This window comes from Chiloscyllium plagiosum, chromosome 18 (assembly GCF_004010195.1).
Source record: "Chiloscyllium plagiosum isolate BGI_BamShark_2017 chromosome 18, ASM401019v2, whole genome shotgun sequence".
Taxonomy (NCBI): Eukaryota; Metazoa; Chordata; class Chondrichthyes; order Orectolobiformes; family Hemiscylliidae; genus Chiloscyllium; species Chiloscyllium plagiosum.
The window spans coordinates 65,821,675-65,836,938 of record NC_057727.1 but is presented as its reverse complement, the minus strand read 5'-3'; the positions used below and the strand labels follow the sequence as shown (position 1 = coordinate 65,836,938).

General features: G+C 42.9%; 1 protein-coding gene across 3 annotated transcripts in view; it reads left to right on the top strand.

Moving 5' to 3' along the window:
• dag1 (dystroglycan 1) overlaps nt 1-10,057 on the top strand; it is a 101,544-nt gene extending 91,487 nt beyond the window's left edge. For all 3 annotated transcript variants that reach the window (XM_043708513.1, XM_043708515.1, XM_043708514.1), the window contains exon 3: nt 6,526-10,057. In XM_043708513.1, coding sequence (XP_043564448.1) covers nt 6,526-8,922 — 2,397 coding nt within the window. In that variant the 3' untranslated portion in view covers nt 8,923-10,057. The remainder of the gene's footprint in view (nt 1-6,525) is intronic.
• The last annotated feature ends 5,207 nt before the right edge of the window (nt 10,058-15,264 follow it).

The window sequence follows — 15,264 nt, the reverse complement described above, 5'->3', positions numbered from 1 at the left end:
CCGGTGTTTTTAGGTTAGGGAAAGGGGGAAAACGAAGTTTGACATTGATATTTCCTTAATGCAGAGATCTACTACCTGTGGTCCTGGAACATGTTTGAACTTGTATTTCTCATTTAGTTTATTTTGGTTGAATGTTTGTACCAGGAGGTTTGAAAAGTTCCATTTGCTTTTAGGCAGGTAGAGTCTAAACCAGATGCTCCCAGCATCTTCATGACAGCAATGTGTTCGGCTATGTAAATTGATGGGACATGGCTTTAAGCATTTCATTGACTGAGGAGTAGTTGGTGGCCATTCAGCTCAGACTGTTGTGACTGATTTGTACTTTTATCTCCATATACTTTCCTGGCTAACATCCCCTTTAATGCCCTCCCCTAACAAAGATCAATCTCTGGTGGAATTGACCAAGCATCCACAATATTTCAGGCCAAACTCCCTGAATATGCATGTATGCAGCCCATTCACACACAAATCTTAGGCAATGACATTCTTATTAATGGCTACATTTATGGCACTGTTTAACGACATTCAAAGTTTCTTATTGTGATGATGCTGTCACTTTAGCAAGGTTATTTGTCCTTGGGTTGTTTGTTTGAGTGGTCGTAAAGGCAGGAGTCTGAGAAGAGCCTAGTTTAACAATGCCAGGGGAGTGGCCAGTTCTCCCAGTTCAGGTTTTTTTCTAGTTTGGTTTAGCTGTGGCAGTCACAAGATGCTGGAGTCCAAAAAGGTGGTAAACTTCAGCAAATGATTCCTGACTGACTTTCTCTCTGAAATCTCTTTGGGTGATGTTCCCTCCTGCTGTAAGAATCTGTGTTTCAATTTACCTTTCTGCCAAGATGTTTGTTAATGGGATGTTACTGGATTGGAACAGTTCTCTAGTTAAGTTGCTGTATTGGTCAGTTAAGTTTTCCAGTAGTTAACTTACTCGAAGTTCCATTTTCTTTTGTTCATGTTTCAACTGTAGTGTTTAAATAAATTCTATTTTGGCTAAAGCCGAGTGGTTTGACCAGCTGCACCACACCTGGAATATCCACTTCACATCTGCCTTTAAAATAAGAAAATGTTAGGGAGTAGGCTACCTTAAAATATTGAGGAAGTCTGGCCTGGTCCGTAACATTATGTTGTGGATGACTGGATGTGATGAAGTTTGTCTCAGCACTTCAGAATGTTAGTTTGATGTTTGATAATAGTGGGACTGACCCAGGTAGTGAATCAAGCACCTCACTATCAATAGATGGAGCTATGTTGTTCATCCCTCACTGAAGGCCATATAACTGTGACAAATTGCAGTATCCGCATTGTTGAAAGACTGAGGATAATATTGTTCCGCAATATGCTGGACTGGACAATCCTGCTGGTTGGCAACTGTAAAGAGAAATAACGTGCTGAGGATAAAGAGGGAACTAAGTGGATATAGTAAACTTGAATTTTCTGAAGATATTTTGATAAGGAATCAGATGAAAGGTTATTGTGACAAAGAAAAGCTCATGTTTTACTAAACTAATACCTGGAATGGCTGGGTTGCCTTAAGGAAAAGTTGGGCAGGATAGATGTGTACATAAGAACTAGGACCAGGAGTAGGCCATCTGGCCCTTTGAGCCTGCTCTGCCATTCGATAGATCATGGTTGATCTTTTCGTGACATCAGCTCCACTTACTTGCCCTCTCACCCATAACCTTTAATTCCTTTACAGTTCAAAAAATTATCTTAGTTTTAAAAGCATTCAATGAGGAACCCTTAACAACTACGCTGGCAAGGGAATTCCACAGATTCACAACCCTCTGGGTGAAGAAGTACCTTCTCAATTCAGTCATAAATCTGCTCCCCCTAATTTTGATGCTTTGCCATCTTGTCCTAGTTTCACCTGCCAATGGAAACATCCTGTCTACTTCTGGGTTATGTATTCTCTTCATAATTTTGTGTTTCTATAATTCGTGCCCCCCTCCCCCAGCTGTTCTTCTGAATTCCAATGGATACAATCCTAGTCTACTCAGTCTCTCCTCAGAAACCAACCCCCTCAAATACCAAAGTCAACCAAGTGAACCTCTTCTGCAACCCCTCTAGTGCCAACGCATCCTTTCTCAAGTAAGCAGACCAAAACTGCGCACAAACTCCAGTTGTGGCCTAAACAGCTGCAACATAATCTCCCTGCTTTTAAACTCAATCCCTTTACCAATGAAGGACAAAATTCCATTTGCCGTTTTAATTACCTGTTGCTTCTGCCGGTGGAGTTTGCAAAAATGTGTCTAGATTGAAATGTGCAAAATCTTAAGGAGTTTTGACAAAGTGGATTTGGACGGAATGTTTCCTCATGGGAAAAATCTCGAACTAGGGATGCTGATTAAAAATCTGAGATTGCTCATGTAAAACAAGACATTTGGATGTTATTTTTGTCTGACTGCCGTGAGTATTTGCGTCTCTCTTACTGAGAAGGTGGTGGAGGCAAAGTTGATTATTTTTAAGGCAGAGTTAGGCTGATCCTTATGGTGTGGAAAGATAGGCCGTAATGTGGAGTTGAGATTGAAGTCAGATCAGCAATGATCTTATTGAATGATGGAGCAGGCTCGAGGCGCTGAATTGTCCCAGTTTATAGATTCATAAAGTGATGCAAAAGCTCCCTCCATCTCTCCCACTTTGGGGAAATTGCAGGTTTTCAATTTATAGCCTCTTTTTTTTCTTTCAGAGAATTCTTGAATGCATCCATTAAAATATCATCATCTGCGTAGTAGCTAATTTCAGGGTTGTCTGTGTGAGTGCGACATCTCGTAATAAACTCCACAGAGCAGTAGATCCAGTCAAGAAGCTTGCTGCCCAATGTTGATGTACATTGTGTCCGAGAAAGTTAAAAATCACACAACACCAGGTTATAGTCCAACAGGTTTAATTGGAAGCACACTAGCTTTCGGAGCGACGCTCCTTCATCAGGTGACAATCAGCTAGTGTGCTTCCAATTAAACCTGTTGGACTATAACCTGGTGTTGTGTGATTTTTAACGTTGTACACCCCAATCCAACACCGGCATCTCTAAATCATGTGTCCTAGAAGGCATTGAAATACCTAATTGAAGCTATGCTATGGAATTTTCTGATGGAGTCTTTGAAAAATGGCTAAATGTTGGACCTCAGTCCACATGTTGATCATAAGGAAATGAGCAACAGGGCTACAATACAGAAATAACTTTAATCTCTAAAATAGCTTTCAACACCCTTGAGTATCCCAGGTTACAAAACTGATAATATTGATCTGAGTGCTGATTGAGTGATAAATACCAGAAGTCTCTGGTGACCTCTCTTACTCTTTAAACTAATGCCATGAGAACTTGCCCATTGAATGAGAGTTGACATTCATCTGGAAAAAGTGAGGATTGCAGATGCTGGAGATCAGAGCTGAAAAATGTATTGCTGGAAATGCACAGCAGGTCAGGCAGCATCCAAGGATCAGGAGAATCGACGTTTCGGGCATAAGTCTTCATTCCTGAAGAAGGGCTTATGCCCGAAACATCAATTCTCCTGCTCCTTGGATGCTGCCTGACCTGCTGCGCTTTTCCAGCAACACATTTTTCAGCAGCATTCATCTGGAAAACACCACCACTAGCAATGCAGCACTCCCTCAGTCTCTGCAATGAAGCTACAGATTGGAGTATTTTCCCTCCGGTCCCTGGAGTGGGACTTGAGCCCAAAATCAGCTGACTTTGAAGTGAAAGTGCTATCAGCCAACTTAGAATAATTGGTTATATGCTTGCAGTAGCCGATTATGCTAAAAAGAAAATATATACGACTCACTGCCAGGCTGTTTTATATAGTAATCTTCCTATAATCTGATACCAGCAACACTGGCCAGTTCTAGCAGCTCTTTGGAATTCCAAACAAATTTTAATAATTTAAACAGTCCATACATTAAATTGTCTTTACCTCAATGATTTTCAATTTCTACAACTGTCAGCTAAACTCAAATCCAAATTACATCGCCAAGCAAACAACATGTGTTTTTTTAATGTGGTTTGGCAGCTCCCTCAAGCTTGTGGTCTCTGAGGCAACTAAACAAATCTCTGCCCAAGTTTGGGTTGAATTAAGCTGGTGGTGGGGCATGATTTTGAATGCTACTGACTTTTAAACATTGCTTTTGTATTACAATTGCATTAATAGCCACTAGTCCAATACTACATATTATACATCATTTCTATCACTGATTGAATGAAAGGGACAGGTGCTTTATATCCTAGTATTCTGGATGAGATAGAGGATGAGATTTCCAGGGTAACAGTTACTGTAGGTAATAACAGGCACTACCTAGCAAGCAAAGAATTGGAAACAAGAAAATATATCTGTATTTTAAAAAGGGTAGCAGGTTTGACCCTGATGTCCACGACCCATTCATTAGTCTTACATTTTTAACAGAAAATAATACAGCATACAGGATGAAGGTCTATACAAAAAATAACAAATACAAAATATTACAGCATAAATTTGGAAGAGGAAGATTCTGTTCAATAAAATTTTATTTCATTGAGCATATTATAGTGAAAATATAAAGTTGCTTTTCCATTAGCATCATTAAGCTTTCAGACAACTTTTGGCAAAAGTTCTGCGTGAAAGACTTCTAATTAAACAAAATGAATTCCATTTTTGATTTTCTAATGACGGAACTGCTCTACAAGCCGAAGGCTCTGACTGAATTGCATTAAATTTCTGGAAAAGGCTGAAAATACTGTAACAAAAAGGCAGGTTTTACAGTTTCAAGTATCCTATAGATTCAGCTTCTGCTAATTTGTTTCCACAAACTTATTTTTTTTAGTGCAGCCTTGGTTACATGCTGCTTTGTTCAAGACTTGAATGCATAATGTGGGGTGACAGTCCATTGCAGCATTGGGAGAGTGTTACAGGTGTCATCATCCAGATGAGACTGCTTTTATCTGAATTTCTCAGTTGGAGAAATTGTGACATGTCACAATCTTGAAAAGTGGGGAATTCTGTCTCTGGCTCGCTCCTCCCTCTGTCTGTTTCCTCTGCTTCCCTCTCAACTTCCCTACCCACCCTTGCACCAAATATTTTGTCTTTATCTCTCTCGGCCCCATTCCCCGGCACAGATCCTATTTGTTACACGTATCTCTGGCAGAAAGCAGGCTGTAATTATTCAGATTTGTAAATTGAGAATTTCTGATTGGTGAGGAGCTGTAATAGCTCCCGTACAAAAATCTTAGGTCGGAAAATGGGGAATTATTGCATGTGAAGTGCCAGCCAAGTTGGGTTTTGAAATATTGACCTGTATCCTACAAATTATTACAGGGTACTGCATTTGATAGTTATATTAGTGATGTATATATTCAAACTACAGTGAGTTTATCAGATGTATTGACAATGCTATAATAAGGACTATAGTTTAAAGTATATTGTTTTTTCTTTTGAATTGTCAAACATTCATCAAATGAAATTTGATAACAAATGAAAGCACTGTACAATAAGTTTAATGTCAGTTAAAATAAATAGAACTGAATTGTCATGAGGAAGGTTGGTTAGGAGCATAGAACCACGCTGTGTAATTGTCCCTTTCCATGCCATAGCAACCCTGCGATGTAGAAACAGGCCATTCGGCCTATCAAATCCACACCAACCCTCCCAAAGACTATCCCACCTAACCCCACCCCTCCTACCCTGTATACCTGCATTTCCCATGACTAATCCACCTAGCCTGCACATCCCTGGACACTACAGGCAATTTAGTATGGCCGGTCCACATAACCTGCACATCTTTGGACTGTAGGAGGAAACTGGAGCACCCAGAGGAGGGGCGGTGTCAGGGGAAGACTGGGGTATGGGAGGGGTGGTCTTGGGGGAGGTCTGGAGTCGAGCATTACCTGTAGCCTCACCAACCGGGAAGGCCCAGTTTGGGTAATGGCTTTTGTGAGTAATAGTGTGCAGTGTTATCTTAAAAGAAACTTTTGCTCACTCATGTCAGTTGTCTTATACCAGTTTAAATATGGCGGTGTCTTGGAAGTCAGTGCATTCCTCATTTGTTGCCATTTTAATTTTGAAGAAAAGTTGATCAGTTTTGAGGATTTTGGTGAATTCTTCTAATTCTGCTGTTGAGTGTAAATGCCAACTACTTAAAACCAAGAACAGAAAGTGTCTTGTTGGAATGACCTCACCATTTGAGAGAGTGTAGTATAGCACTTGAAAATCCATAAAGCAATTCTGAAGGAGCCTTCAGGGGAGTAGGGTTGTGCCCTGGTAGCTGTGAACATTTTTAATATTTATAAAGCTGGTTTCTGGAATTAATAACATCTGTTGCTTGTTGAGTAAATATCTCCACGGCTGTTCATTGATACCATAGAAAGCAGTTTGAACCATATGTCACTAAATGGTGCCTTCTGCCAAATTGGGAGAGTGGGAAAAATGAATCAGGCCTCTTGATTAGATCTGTTTGGAACCACGAGAAAGTAATGAATGGGCTTTTATCCCTGTGGGCTGAGATTTGATATGAAAATGCTGTGCGAAAGACACTAAATCAGTATCTTTCTTCTCTTCCTAGATTACAGAGTCTGGGAAGGAGACACTGCCCTCATGGCTGCATTGGGATCCAGTGAATCATTCACTTCAGGGGCTCCCATTGGACACAGACAGAGGGGTCCATTATATCTCAGCCACTGCCCTGGAGGTGGCTGCCAATGGAAGCTTTGTGCCTTTTGCTGAAGATGTCTTCTCCATTGAAGTTCTTCCAGATGACCCATTAGACAGCGCTCCCCTCACTGTGGCATCGCAGTTGGTCAATGAGGTTACGCCATCTGTCTGTGGGCCTGAGGAACCCCTCACCATTTTAACTGTGATCCTCGATGCTGACCTCACTAAGATGACAGCCAAGCAACGGATTGGGCTGTTGGAACAAATGCAGAAGTTTGCAGAGGTGGGACTCCATCAAATGAAGCTCGTTCCAGTTGTCAACAACCGTTTGTTCGACATGTCTGCCTTTATGGCTGGACCTGGGAATGCAAAGAAGGTCGTGGAGAACGGGGCTTTGGTGTCCTGGAAGATTGGATGTTTCTTAAATCAGAACAATGTCCCTAATATCAGCAGCGTGGAGATCCCAGCCAAGGAGGGCACCATGTCTGCTCAGCTTGGCTACCCTGTCGTAGGGTGGCACATTGCCAACAAGAAACTACAGGTGACTAAGAGAGTGCGAAGGCAAATAAATCTCACTCCAACGCCTGTCATTGTTGCACTGCCACCGACAACCGCTGTTAGGGAACCTCCCAGTCATATAGTCCCAACACCAACCTCCCCAATTATTGCACCGACCACAGACAGAGTGGCACCACCAATCAGGAAACCATTGATAAGTAGGCCAGTTAAAACGGTCAGACCAAAAGATACGATCACTCACACGCCCACTTTGGGTCCTGTGCAACCAACCAGGGTGTTGGAAAAGTCAAGTACAACTATCCCTGGCCAAATTGAACCGACTGTGACCAGGCCTGGTTATGTTGAGCCCACTGCTGTGCTGCCTCCTCACACGACTAAGAAACCACGGGTTACCACTTTGAGACCACAAGTTACGACTCCAACGACAGTTACCACCAGCACTGGTAAGCCAAAGGGACAAACCAAGGCTCCACGGGTCACAAGCAAGCCATCCACCAAGCTGCGTACCACCTCACCACCCACCAGGCGTACGACCAGCCCTGTCCATGCCACCAAGCCCTTCCGGCCGCCTGTTGGTGACAATCAGCCACCCAAACTTACAAACCACATTGACCGTGTGGACTCGTGGGTGGGAACTTACTTCGAGGTCAAGATCCCATCTGACACTTTCTATGACGATGAGGATGGCACCACTGACAAGCTGCAGCTGACCCTCAAGCTCAGGGAGCAGCAGGCACTGCCCGAGAACTCATGGGTCAAGTTCAATGGCACCAGCCAGCTGCTATACGGCTTGCCTAACACCGGGCACGAAGGCAAGCATGAGTACTTCATGCATGCTGCTGACAAGGGTGGCCTGACGGCTGTGGATGCTTTTGAGGTCCACGTGCATAGCCGGCCTCACAATGGCAAGTCGAGCGCCAAATTTGCTGCCCGGTTTCACGGAGATCACATGAAGGTGGCCAACGATGTCAACAAAAAAATCCAGCTGATCAAGAAGCTGGCCTATGCATTTGGCGACCGTAACAGCAGCACCATTACCCTGCACAGCATCTCGAAGGGCTCCATTGTGGTCGAATGGACTAACAACACGCTGCCCCTCGAGCCCTGTCCCAAGGAGCAGATTCAGTCCTTGAGCAGGCGCATTGCAGACGATGACGGCAAGCCTAACCAGGTCTTCACGGCAACCATGGAGCCGGAGTTCTCCCCCATCAATGTGTCTGTCACGGGCACAGGCAGCTGCAAGAATATCCAGTTTGTGCCAGTGGTTCCGTTCTCTGAGCCTCCCATCCAGCCCACTGTGTTGGTGGCTGCTGGTGAGGGGCCGTCCAGGACCAGCAACGATGACGTTTACTTGCACACTGTCATCCCGGCAGTGGTGGTGGCTGCCATTCTGCTCATTGCGGGCATCATCGCCATGATCTGCTACCGCAAGAAGCGGAAAGGGAAGCTCACCATCGAGGACCAAGCCACCTTCATCAAGAAAGGTGTTCCTATCATTTTTGCAGATGAACTCGATGACTCCAAGCCCCCTCCTTCGTCCAGCGTCCCACTCATCCTTCAGGAGGAGAAGCCCCCTCTTCCTCCTCCGGAGTATCCCAGCCAGTCCAGCCATGAGGCCATCCCCTTGGGCCAGGATCTGATTGGTGAATACACTCCTCTGAGAGAGGAGGATCCCAATGCACCGCCCTACCAGCCCCCACCACCCTTCACAGCGCCAATGGAAGGTAAAGGCTGCCGTCCAAAGAACATGACCCCGTACAGATCCCCACCACCTTACGTCCCCCCCTAATACTTGAAGGAGCCTGGAAGCCCCATGTCCCCACCCCACCCCCCTTTCCACACCAGTGCTGTCTGTAGGGAATGGAAGCCTGCCATCATTTTTAATTTTCTGAGCACTGGGTTTGTCGGTTTGGAAGTAAATAATGCTGATGTTTCACTGCAGCCCTTAGCGCTGCTGTTCACCTCCCTGAATTGATGGGACGGTCTCCCAGTCAGCATTGTTACTTTGATCGTTTCTGTACATTGTTATCGCAGGCTTCAGAACATTTGTTTTAAAATGCTAAAGAGACCACGGGCAGCACTGGGGGGATGTTTGATACGGTTTGCCTTTAACACTAATTGTACTGTTTTCTATTCACGTGTCTAGCAACGGAAGTATAACAAAACAGTAGCCTAATGTAAATGTCAGAGACTGTACTGAAATCGGTTTGTTTTACATTTAATCCACTGTACCTAAACTTATACTTCTAGTTTTGGCCATGTTAATTATTTTGAGGTAGAACTTTTCTCTGCTCTGGCTTTTGGGACACCTTGTCAACTTTCATTTTGCTTGTTATCATTTCTTGCTGTCTGGCCTCCTTCACTGGTTCGCTAACTACATTTCCTTTAAGGTCACCGGTTCTTTCATGCTGTTCAGTGCCGAGCGCTTACAAAGTTGTCCGGTGCATCACTGGACTGTGAGATGGTGCTGCACATCTTTCTCACCTCACGTGCTGTCTCTTCATGCTCACATTTGGCATTCTGTCCACCTCCGCTGCCTCTCCTCTGCCTTGCACGTTTTTTAACTCTCTGGGTTCTCTGTTTCTTCCCTTTTCCTTGTGCATCCCATTTTTTGCTCTCTCATACACCCTTTCCCCCTCTAATTTGTGCGGTTAATATAAAGTTACTTGCCTGTTGGATCCTGCTCCACCCATTTCAGCTTGCCTGCCGACGTACAGGGGTCTTATGGTAGATTATATTCTAGTCAGCCAGAAATGATTAAAATAAAAAATTCAATCTAATTTTTTTACTAAATTTTTGATACAGCCTCAATCCTTTTATTAAAAGCATACTGCAATTTGTAAACGCTTGGCTTGTTAGGAATTGTTGAAATGAAATTGGGTTTGATTTTTTTTTCATTTTCTTTCCCGTTCTTCACCCACCCCCAACTCTTTTTCTTTCCTTTCTTTCTCTCTCTTTCTTTCTTTCTCTCTCCCTCTCTTTTTCTCTCCCTTTCTCCCTTTCTTTCTCTTTTTTTTCTCTTTCTTTCTTTCTTCCTTTCCTTTCTCTCTCTGCTCTTTCTGCTCTTTCCTCTTGCGTTCTCTCTCTTGCTTGCTCTCACGCTCCCTCTCCCCCTCCCTCTCTCAGATCACCTTAAACTTTAGTTTAGAGGGGTTTTTAAGAAAATTTTACTGCTTTTATTTTTAAAGATGATTATTCTCACAGGATATCACGTAGGTGTGATGTCTGCCGCACACTTTACTGGACTGAACCACAAAGAGATGGTATTTGGAACTTGGACTCACAAAAAACCATTGCAATAAACGTGTGTTGCGCTAGCATGGGTGGTCAAGCTCTAGAGCTGGCTTAATGCACACGCCATGGGATCTTGAAGCCATAATAGAACATGGCGCACATACCCCGTGTGCGCTTCGATCTGCAATGGCCAGGAGAGAACTGATTCACCATCACCACGGTGATTGGCAGGCAAATCAAAACAGAATAATGCATTATTAGCGATTTTACTTTTTACAGTTATTAGTAAACATTTTATTTATGCCACTAGGCACTGTATGTTGGAAGTCTTGTATTAAAATGTGTTTTCACCAAACTGATTTTTGTTTTCTTGTAATTTTTGCCTTGAGTCAAGTGCATGTTCATAATCATATATAATGTGGTGTTGGGCAATTCATATGCGAGGCATTGGCATTTCCCTCTTGAGGAATTGAACCTAGCCAAGACTGATTGTATGAAATTTTCTTCTGTACTAAGCCACTGTGCTGCTTATTATCACTATCAGTTGGAGGTAGAGCAGGACTGCAGCAGACAGGTTGTTTAAACAACACACTACAGAAATAAATACATGAACTACAGCAAACAAGACTCATCACTAATATACATAAATCAGGAGATTGCTGTAGTAAGAAAAAAGCAGGGATACATGACCAGAAATGTACAGTGAGTGGAGACTAGGTTCACCATATGCTTACAAGTCAATGCCAGTGTGATCGCTAGGTGTAATCAATGGAAATTATCCAATCATTTTCATCCTGACTGAGACACTAACATATATAGTCATGTTATATCAGAAGGGACCTAAAGTCAAATAAATATATTGGACATATCAACCTGGTGTGTAATGCACAGCAATGCCGTACATTTCGACATGCTCATCCAATGAAAGCTTTTTTTGGGTATAATGCAAATATCCCACCTTATTAAAGTAAATACATTGACACACACCACACTGATTTAGAAAAAAGCCAAAAATATTTTCCCCCATTTGTCATTGCCTGTGAATTAATCATATGATCGTTAGTGGTGTATCCCTGTCAGGACCTTTTTATGTGTATCTGTGAATATGATTTTATTTTATTTCTTTTTACCTTCCTAATTTTTAACCATTTTCCAAACATTTTCATATTTCCCGTTATCCTTTAATGTATGCTTAATGTGCAATCTTTTTCTATAGTTGCTATGTTACCCTTCTTTCTTTCTTCAGCTGTAGTCTGCCATTATTACTGGGATTAATGCTGGGTTAGGATAGGGATTGTCATAGAATCCCTACACTGTGGAAACAGGCCATTTGGCCCAACAGGTCCCCACCGACCCTCCAAAGAGTATTCAACCCAGACCCACCCTTCTACCCTATCTCAGTAACTCTAAATTTCCCATAGCCAATCCACCTCACCATCACATCTTTGTATGTGGGAGGATACTCAAGCAGATGAAGGGAGAATGTGCAAACTCCACACTGACACTTGTCCAAGGGTGGAATCGAGCCCAGGTGCCTAGTGCTTGAGGCAGCAGTGCTAGCCACTGAGCCACCGTGCTGGGTGCGATGCTCTTCAGAGGGTCGATGTGGGCACTAATGGCCTGCTTCCACACTGTAGGGATCCCATGATTAGTGGCTAATTTTATCTTGCTTTCACAAAGTTTCCATGGACTCATGATTTCTGTTTTAAATGGTGTTCCATTGCTGTTCTGTTCCTTTTGTTGACACCAGCCTCCTCCTTGTCTATCTTGGATTCCAGCATCTAAATTTTCTTTTGTCTCTAACTGTTCTGTTTCTTTCGTCAGTAATTTTGCTAACCTATTTTCCCTGGCACATCTGCTTTTTCTATTCTTCTTTTCTTGATCTTTGTCTTATATCTGCTTTATGACTTTAAACTTTATTCTGTTGTGATCAATATTGTCTGGATGTTTCCCAGTGATTACTACTTATCTGCTCTGGCTCATTTGCCATTACGAGATTTGTCATTGCTCTCTCTCTCAAATAAGCAAATGTCCTGCATGTGCTAGTTTTTAAAAAAAAAAACCCTCTTCTTCAGCCCCTGCCTGAGATGCCAGACCCAAAGTTGAACAAAGTACTCCAGCTCGTCTCTGCCCAGCTGCAGTACAGTGTCCATACCTTTTTCCTATCGCATTAGTAATTTGTTTTGTGCCTATGCACCATCTATTAGCAATTTCTTAACTTCTAACCACTTTCTCTAAAAATTAAAATCACTATTTCAAAAAATTGCTTTCTTTGGGGGGGTGATTCAATTTTTCACCTCAATTTCCCCACACTAAGCTCTATCTGATGGTTTGTACACTCAATTAGTCTATGTTGCATTCCTTTTTTTTTGCTCCCATTTAACTGTTTACTGGAACACCTGAAATAAGGAATGTGCATAAACCTGGATACAATTCGCCTTATTTTATGGTGCAGAGAAGTCCCATGCTCTGACCAGTTCTGCGGCTTAATTGGAAACATGTTTTCCACTGCCATCACAAATTCATATATTGTTCAAAATAAGGACATAATGTGGAACTACTTCACCTGGGTTTTGGTTTCTTCATGTAACCTGTTCCGCTTAACAGTCAATCTAATTCTGCATGCAATAAATCAGAAGATGGACCAGTGTATGAATAAAATACGGGTTGAGTTATTTAAATGAAATAAACATCACTTAGTCATAGAGATGTACAGCATGGAAACAGACCCTTAGGTTCAACCTATCCACGCCAATGAGATATCCTAACCCAATCTAGCCCCACCTGCCAGCACCCAGCCCATATCCCTCCAAACCCTTCCCAGTCATATACCCATCCAAATGCCTTTTAAACATTGCAGTTGTACCAGCCTCCACCACTTCCTCTGGCAGCTCATTCCATACTCCTACCACCCTCTGTGAAAAGGTTGCCCATCAGGTCTCTCTTATATCTTTTCCCTCTCACCCTAAACCTATGCCCTCTAGTTCTGGACTGCCTGACACCTGGGAAAAGACACTGTCTATTTACCCTATCCATGCCCCTCATAATTTTGTAAATCTCTATAAAGTCACCCCTCAGCCTCTGACCCTCCAGGGAAAACAGCCCCAGCCCGTTCAGCCTCTCCCTATAGCTCAAATCCTCCAACCCTGGCAACATCCTTGCAAATCTTTTCTGAATCCTTTCAATTTTCACATCTTTCCGATAGGAAGGAGACCAGAATTGCACGCAGTATTCCAACAGTGGCCTAACCAATGTCCTGTACAGCCGCAATATGACCTCCCAACTTCTGTACTCAATACTCTGACCAATAAAGGAAAGCATATCAAACGCCGCCTTCACTATCCTATCTACCTGTGACTCCACTTTCAAGGAGTTATGAACCTGCACTCCAAGGTCTCTTTGTTCAGCAACACTCCCTAGGACCTCACCATTAAGTGTCTAAATCCTGCTAAGATTTGCTTTCCCAAAATGCAGCACCTCTCATTTATCTGAATTAAACTCCATTTGCCACTTCTCAGCCCATTGGCCCATCTGTTACAGATCCTGTTATAATCTGAGGTGACCTTCTTCGCTGTCCACCACACCTCCAATTTTGGTGTCATCTGCAAACTAACTTACTGTACCTCTTATGCTCTCATCCAAATCATTTATGTAAATCACAAAGTCGAGGACCCAGCACCGATCATTGTGGCACTCCAATGGTCACAGGCCTCCAGTCTGAAAAACAACCCTCCACCAGCACCCTCTGTCTCTACCTTTGAGCCAGTTCTGTATCCAAATGGCTGGTTCTTCCTGTATTCCATGAGATCTAACCTTGTTAATCAGTCTCCCATAGGGAACCTTGTCGAAAGCCTTACTGAAGTCCATATAGATCACATCTACTGCTCTGCCCTCATCAATCCTCTTTGTTACTTCAAAAAACTCAATCAAGTTTGTGAGACATGATTTTCCACGCACAAAGCCATATTGACTATCCCGAATCAGTCCTTGCCTTTCCAAATACATGTACATCCTGTCCGTCAGGATTCCCTCCAACAACTTGCGAACCACCGAGGTCAGGCTCACTGGTTTATAGTTCCCTGGCTGCTCCTAACCACCCTTCTTAAACAGTGGCACCACGTTAGCCAACCTCCAGTCTTCCAGCACCTCACCTGTTACTATTGATGATACAAATATCTCAGCAAGAGCCCCAGCAATTCACTTCTCTAGCTTCCCACAGAGTTCAAGGGTACACCTGATCAGGTGTTGGGGATTTATCCACCTTTACACATTTCACGACATCTAGCACTTCCTCCTCTGTAATATTGACATTTTGCAAGCTATTGCCATCTATTTCCCTACAATCTATATCTTCCATATCCTTTTCCACACTAAATACTGATGCAAAATACTCCTTTAGTATCTCCCCCATTTCTGCGGCTCCACACAAAGGCTGCCTTGCTGATCTTTGAGGGGCCCTGTTCTCTCCCTAGTTATCCTTTTGTCCTTAATGTATTCGTAAAATCCTTTGGATTATCCTTAATTCTATTTTTCAAAGCTATCTCAAGTCGATTATCCTTAATTCTATTTTTCAAAGCTATCTCAAGTCCTCGTTTTGCCCTCCTGATTTCCCTCAAATATACTCCTACTTCCTTTATACTCTTCTAAGGATTCACTCGATCTATCCTGTCTATACCTTTCTTATGCTTTCTTCTTTTTCTTAACCAAACCATCAATTTCTTTAGTCATCCAGCATTCCATATACCTATCAGCCTTCCCTTTCACCTTGACAGGAATATACTTTCTCTGGACTCTCGTTACCTCATTTCTGAAGGCTTCCCATTTTCCAGCCATCCCTTTACCTGTAAACATCTGCCCCCAATCAGCTTTCGAAAGTTCTTGCCTAATACCATAAAAA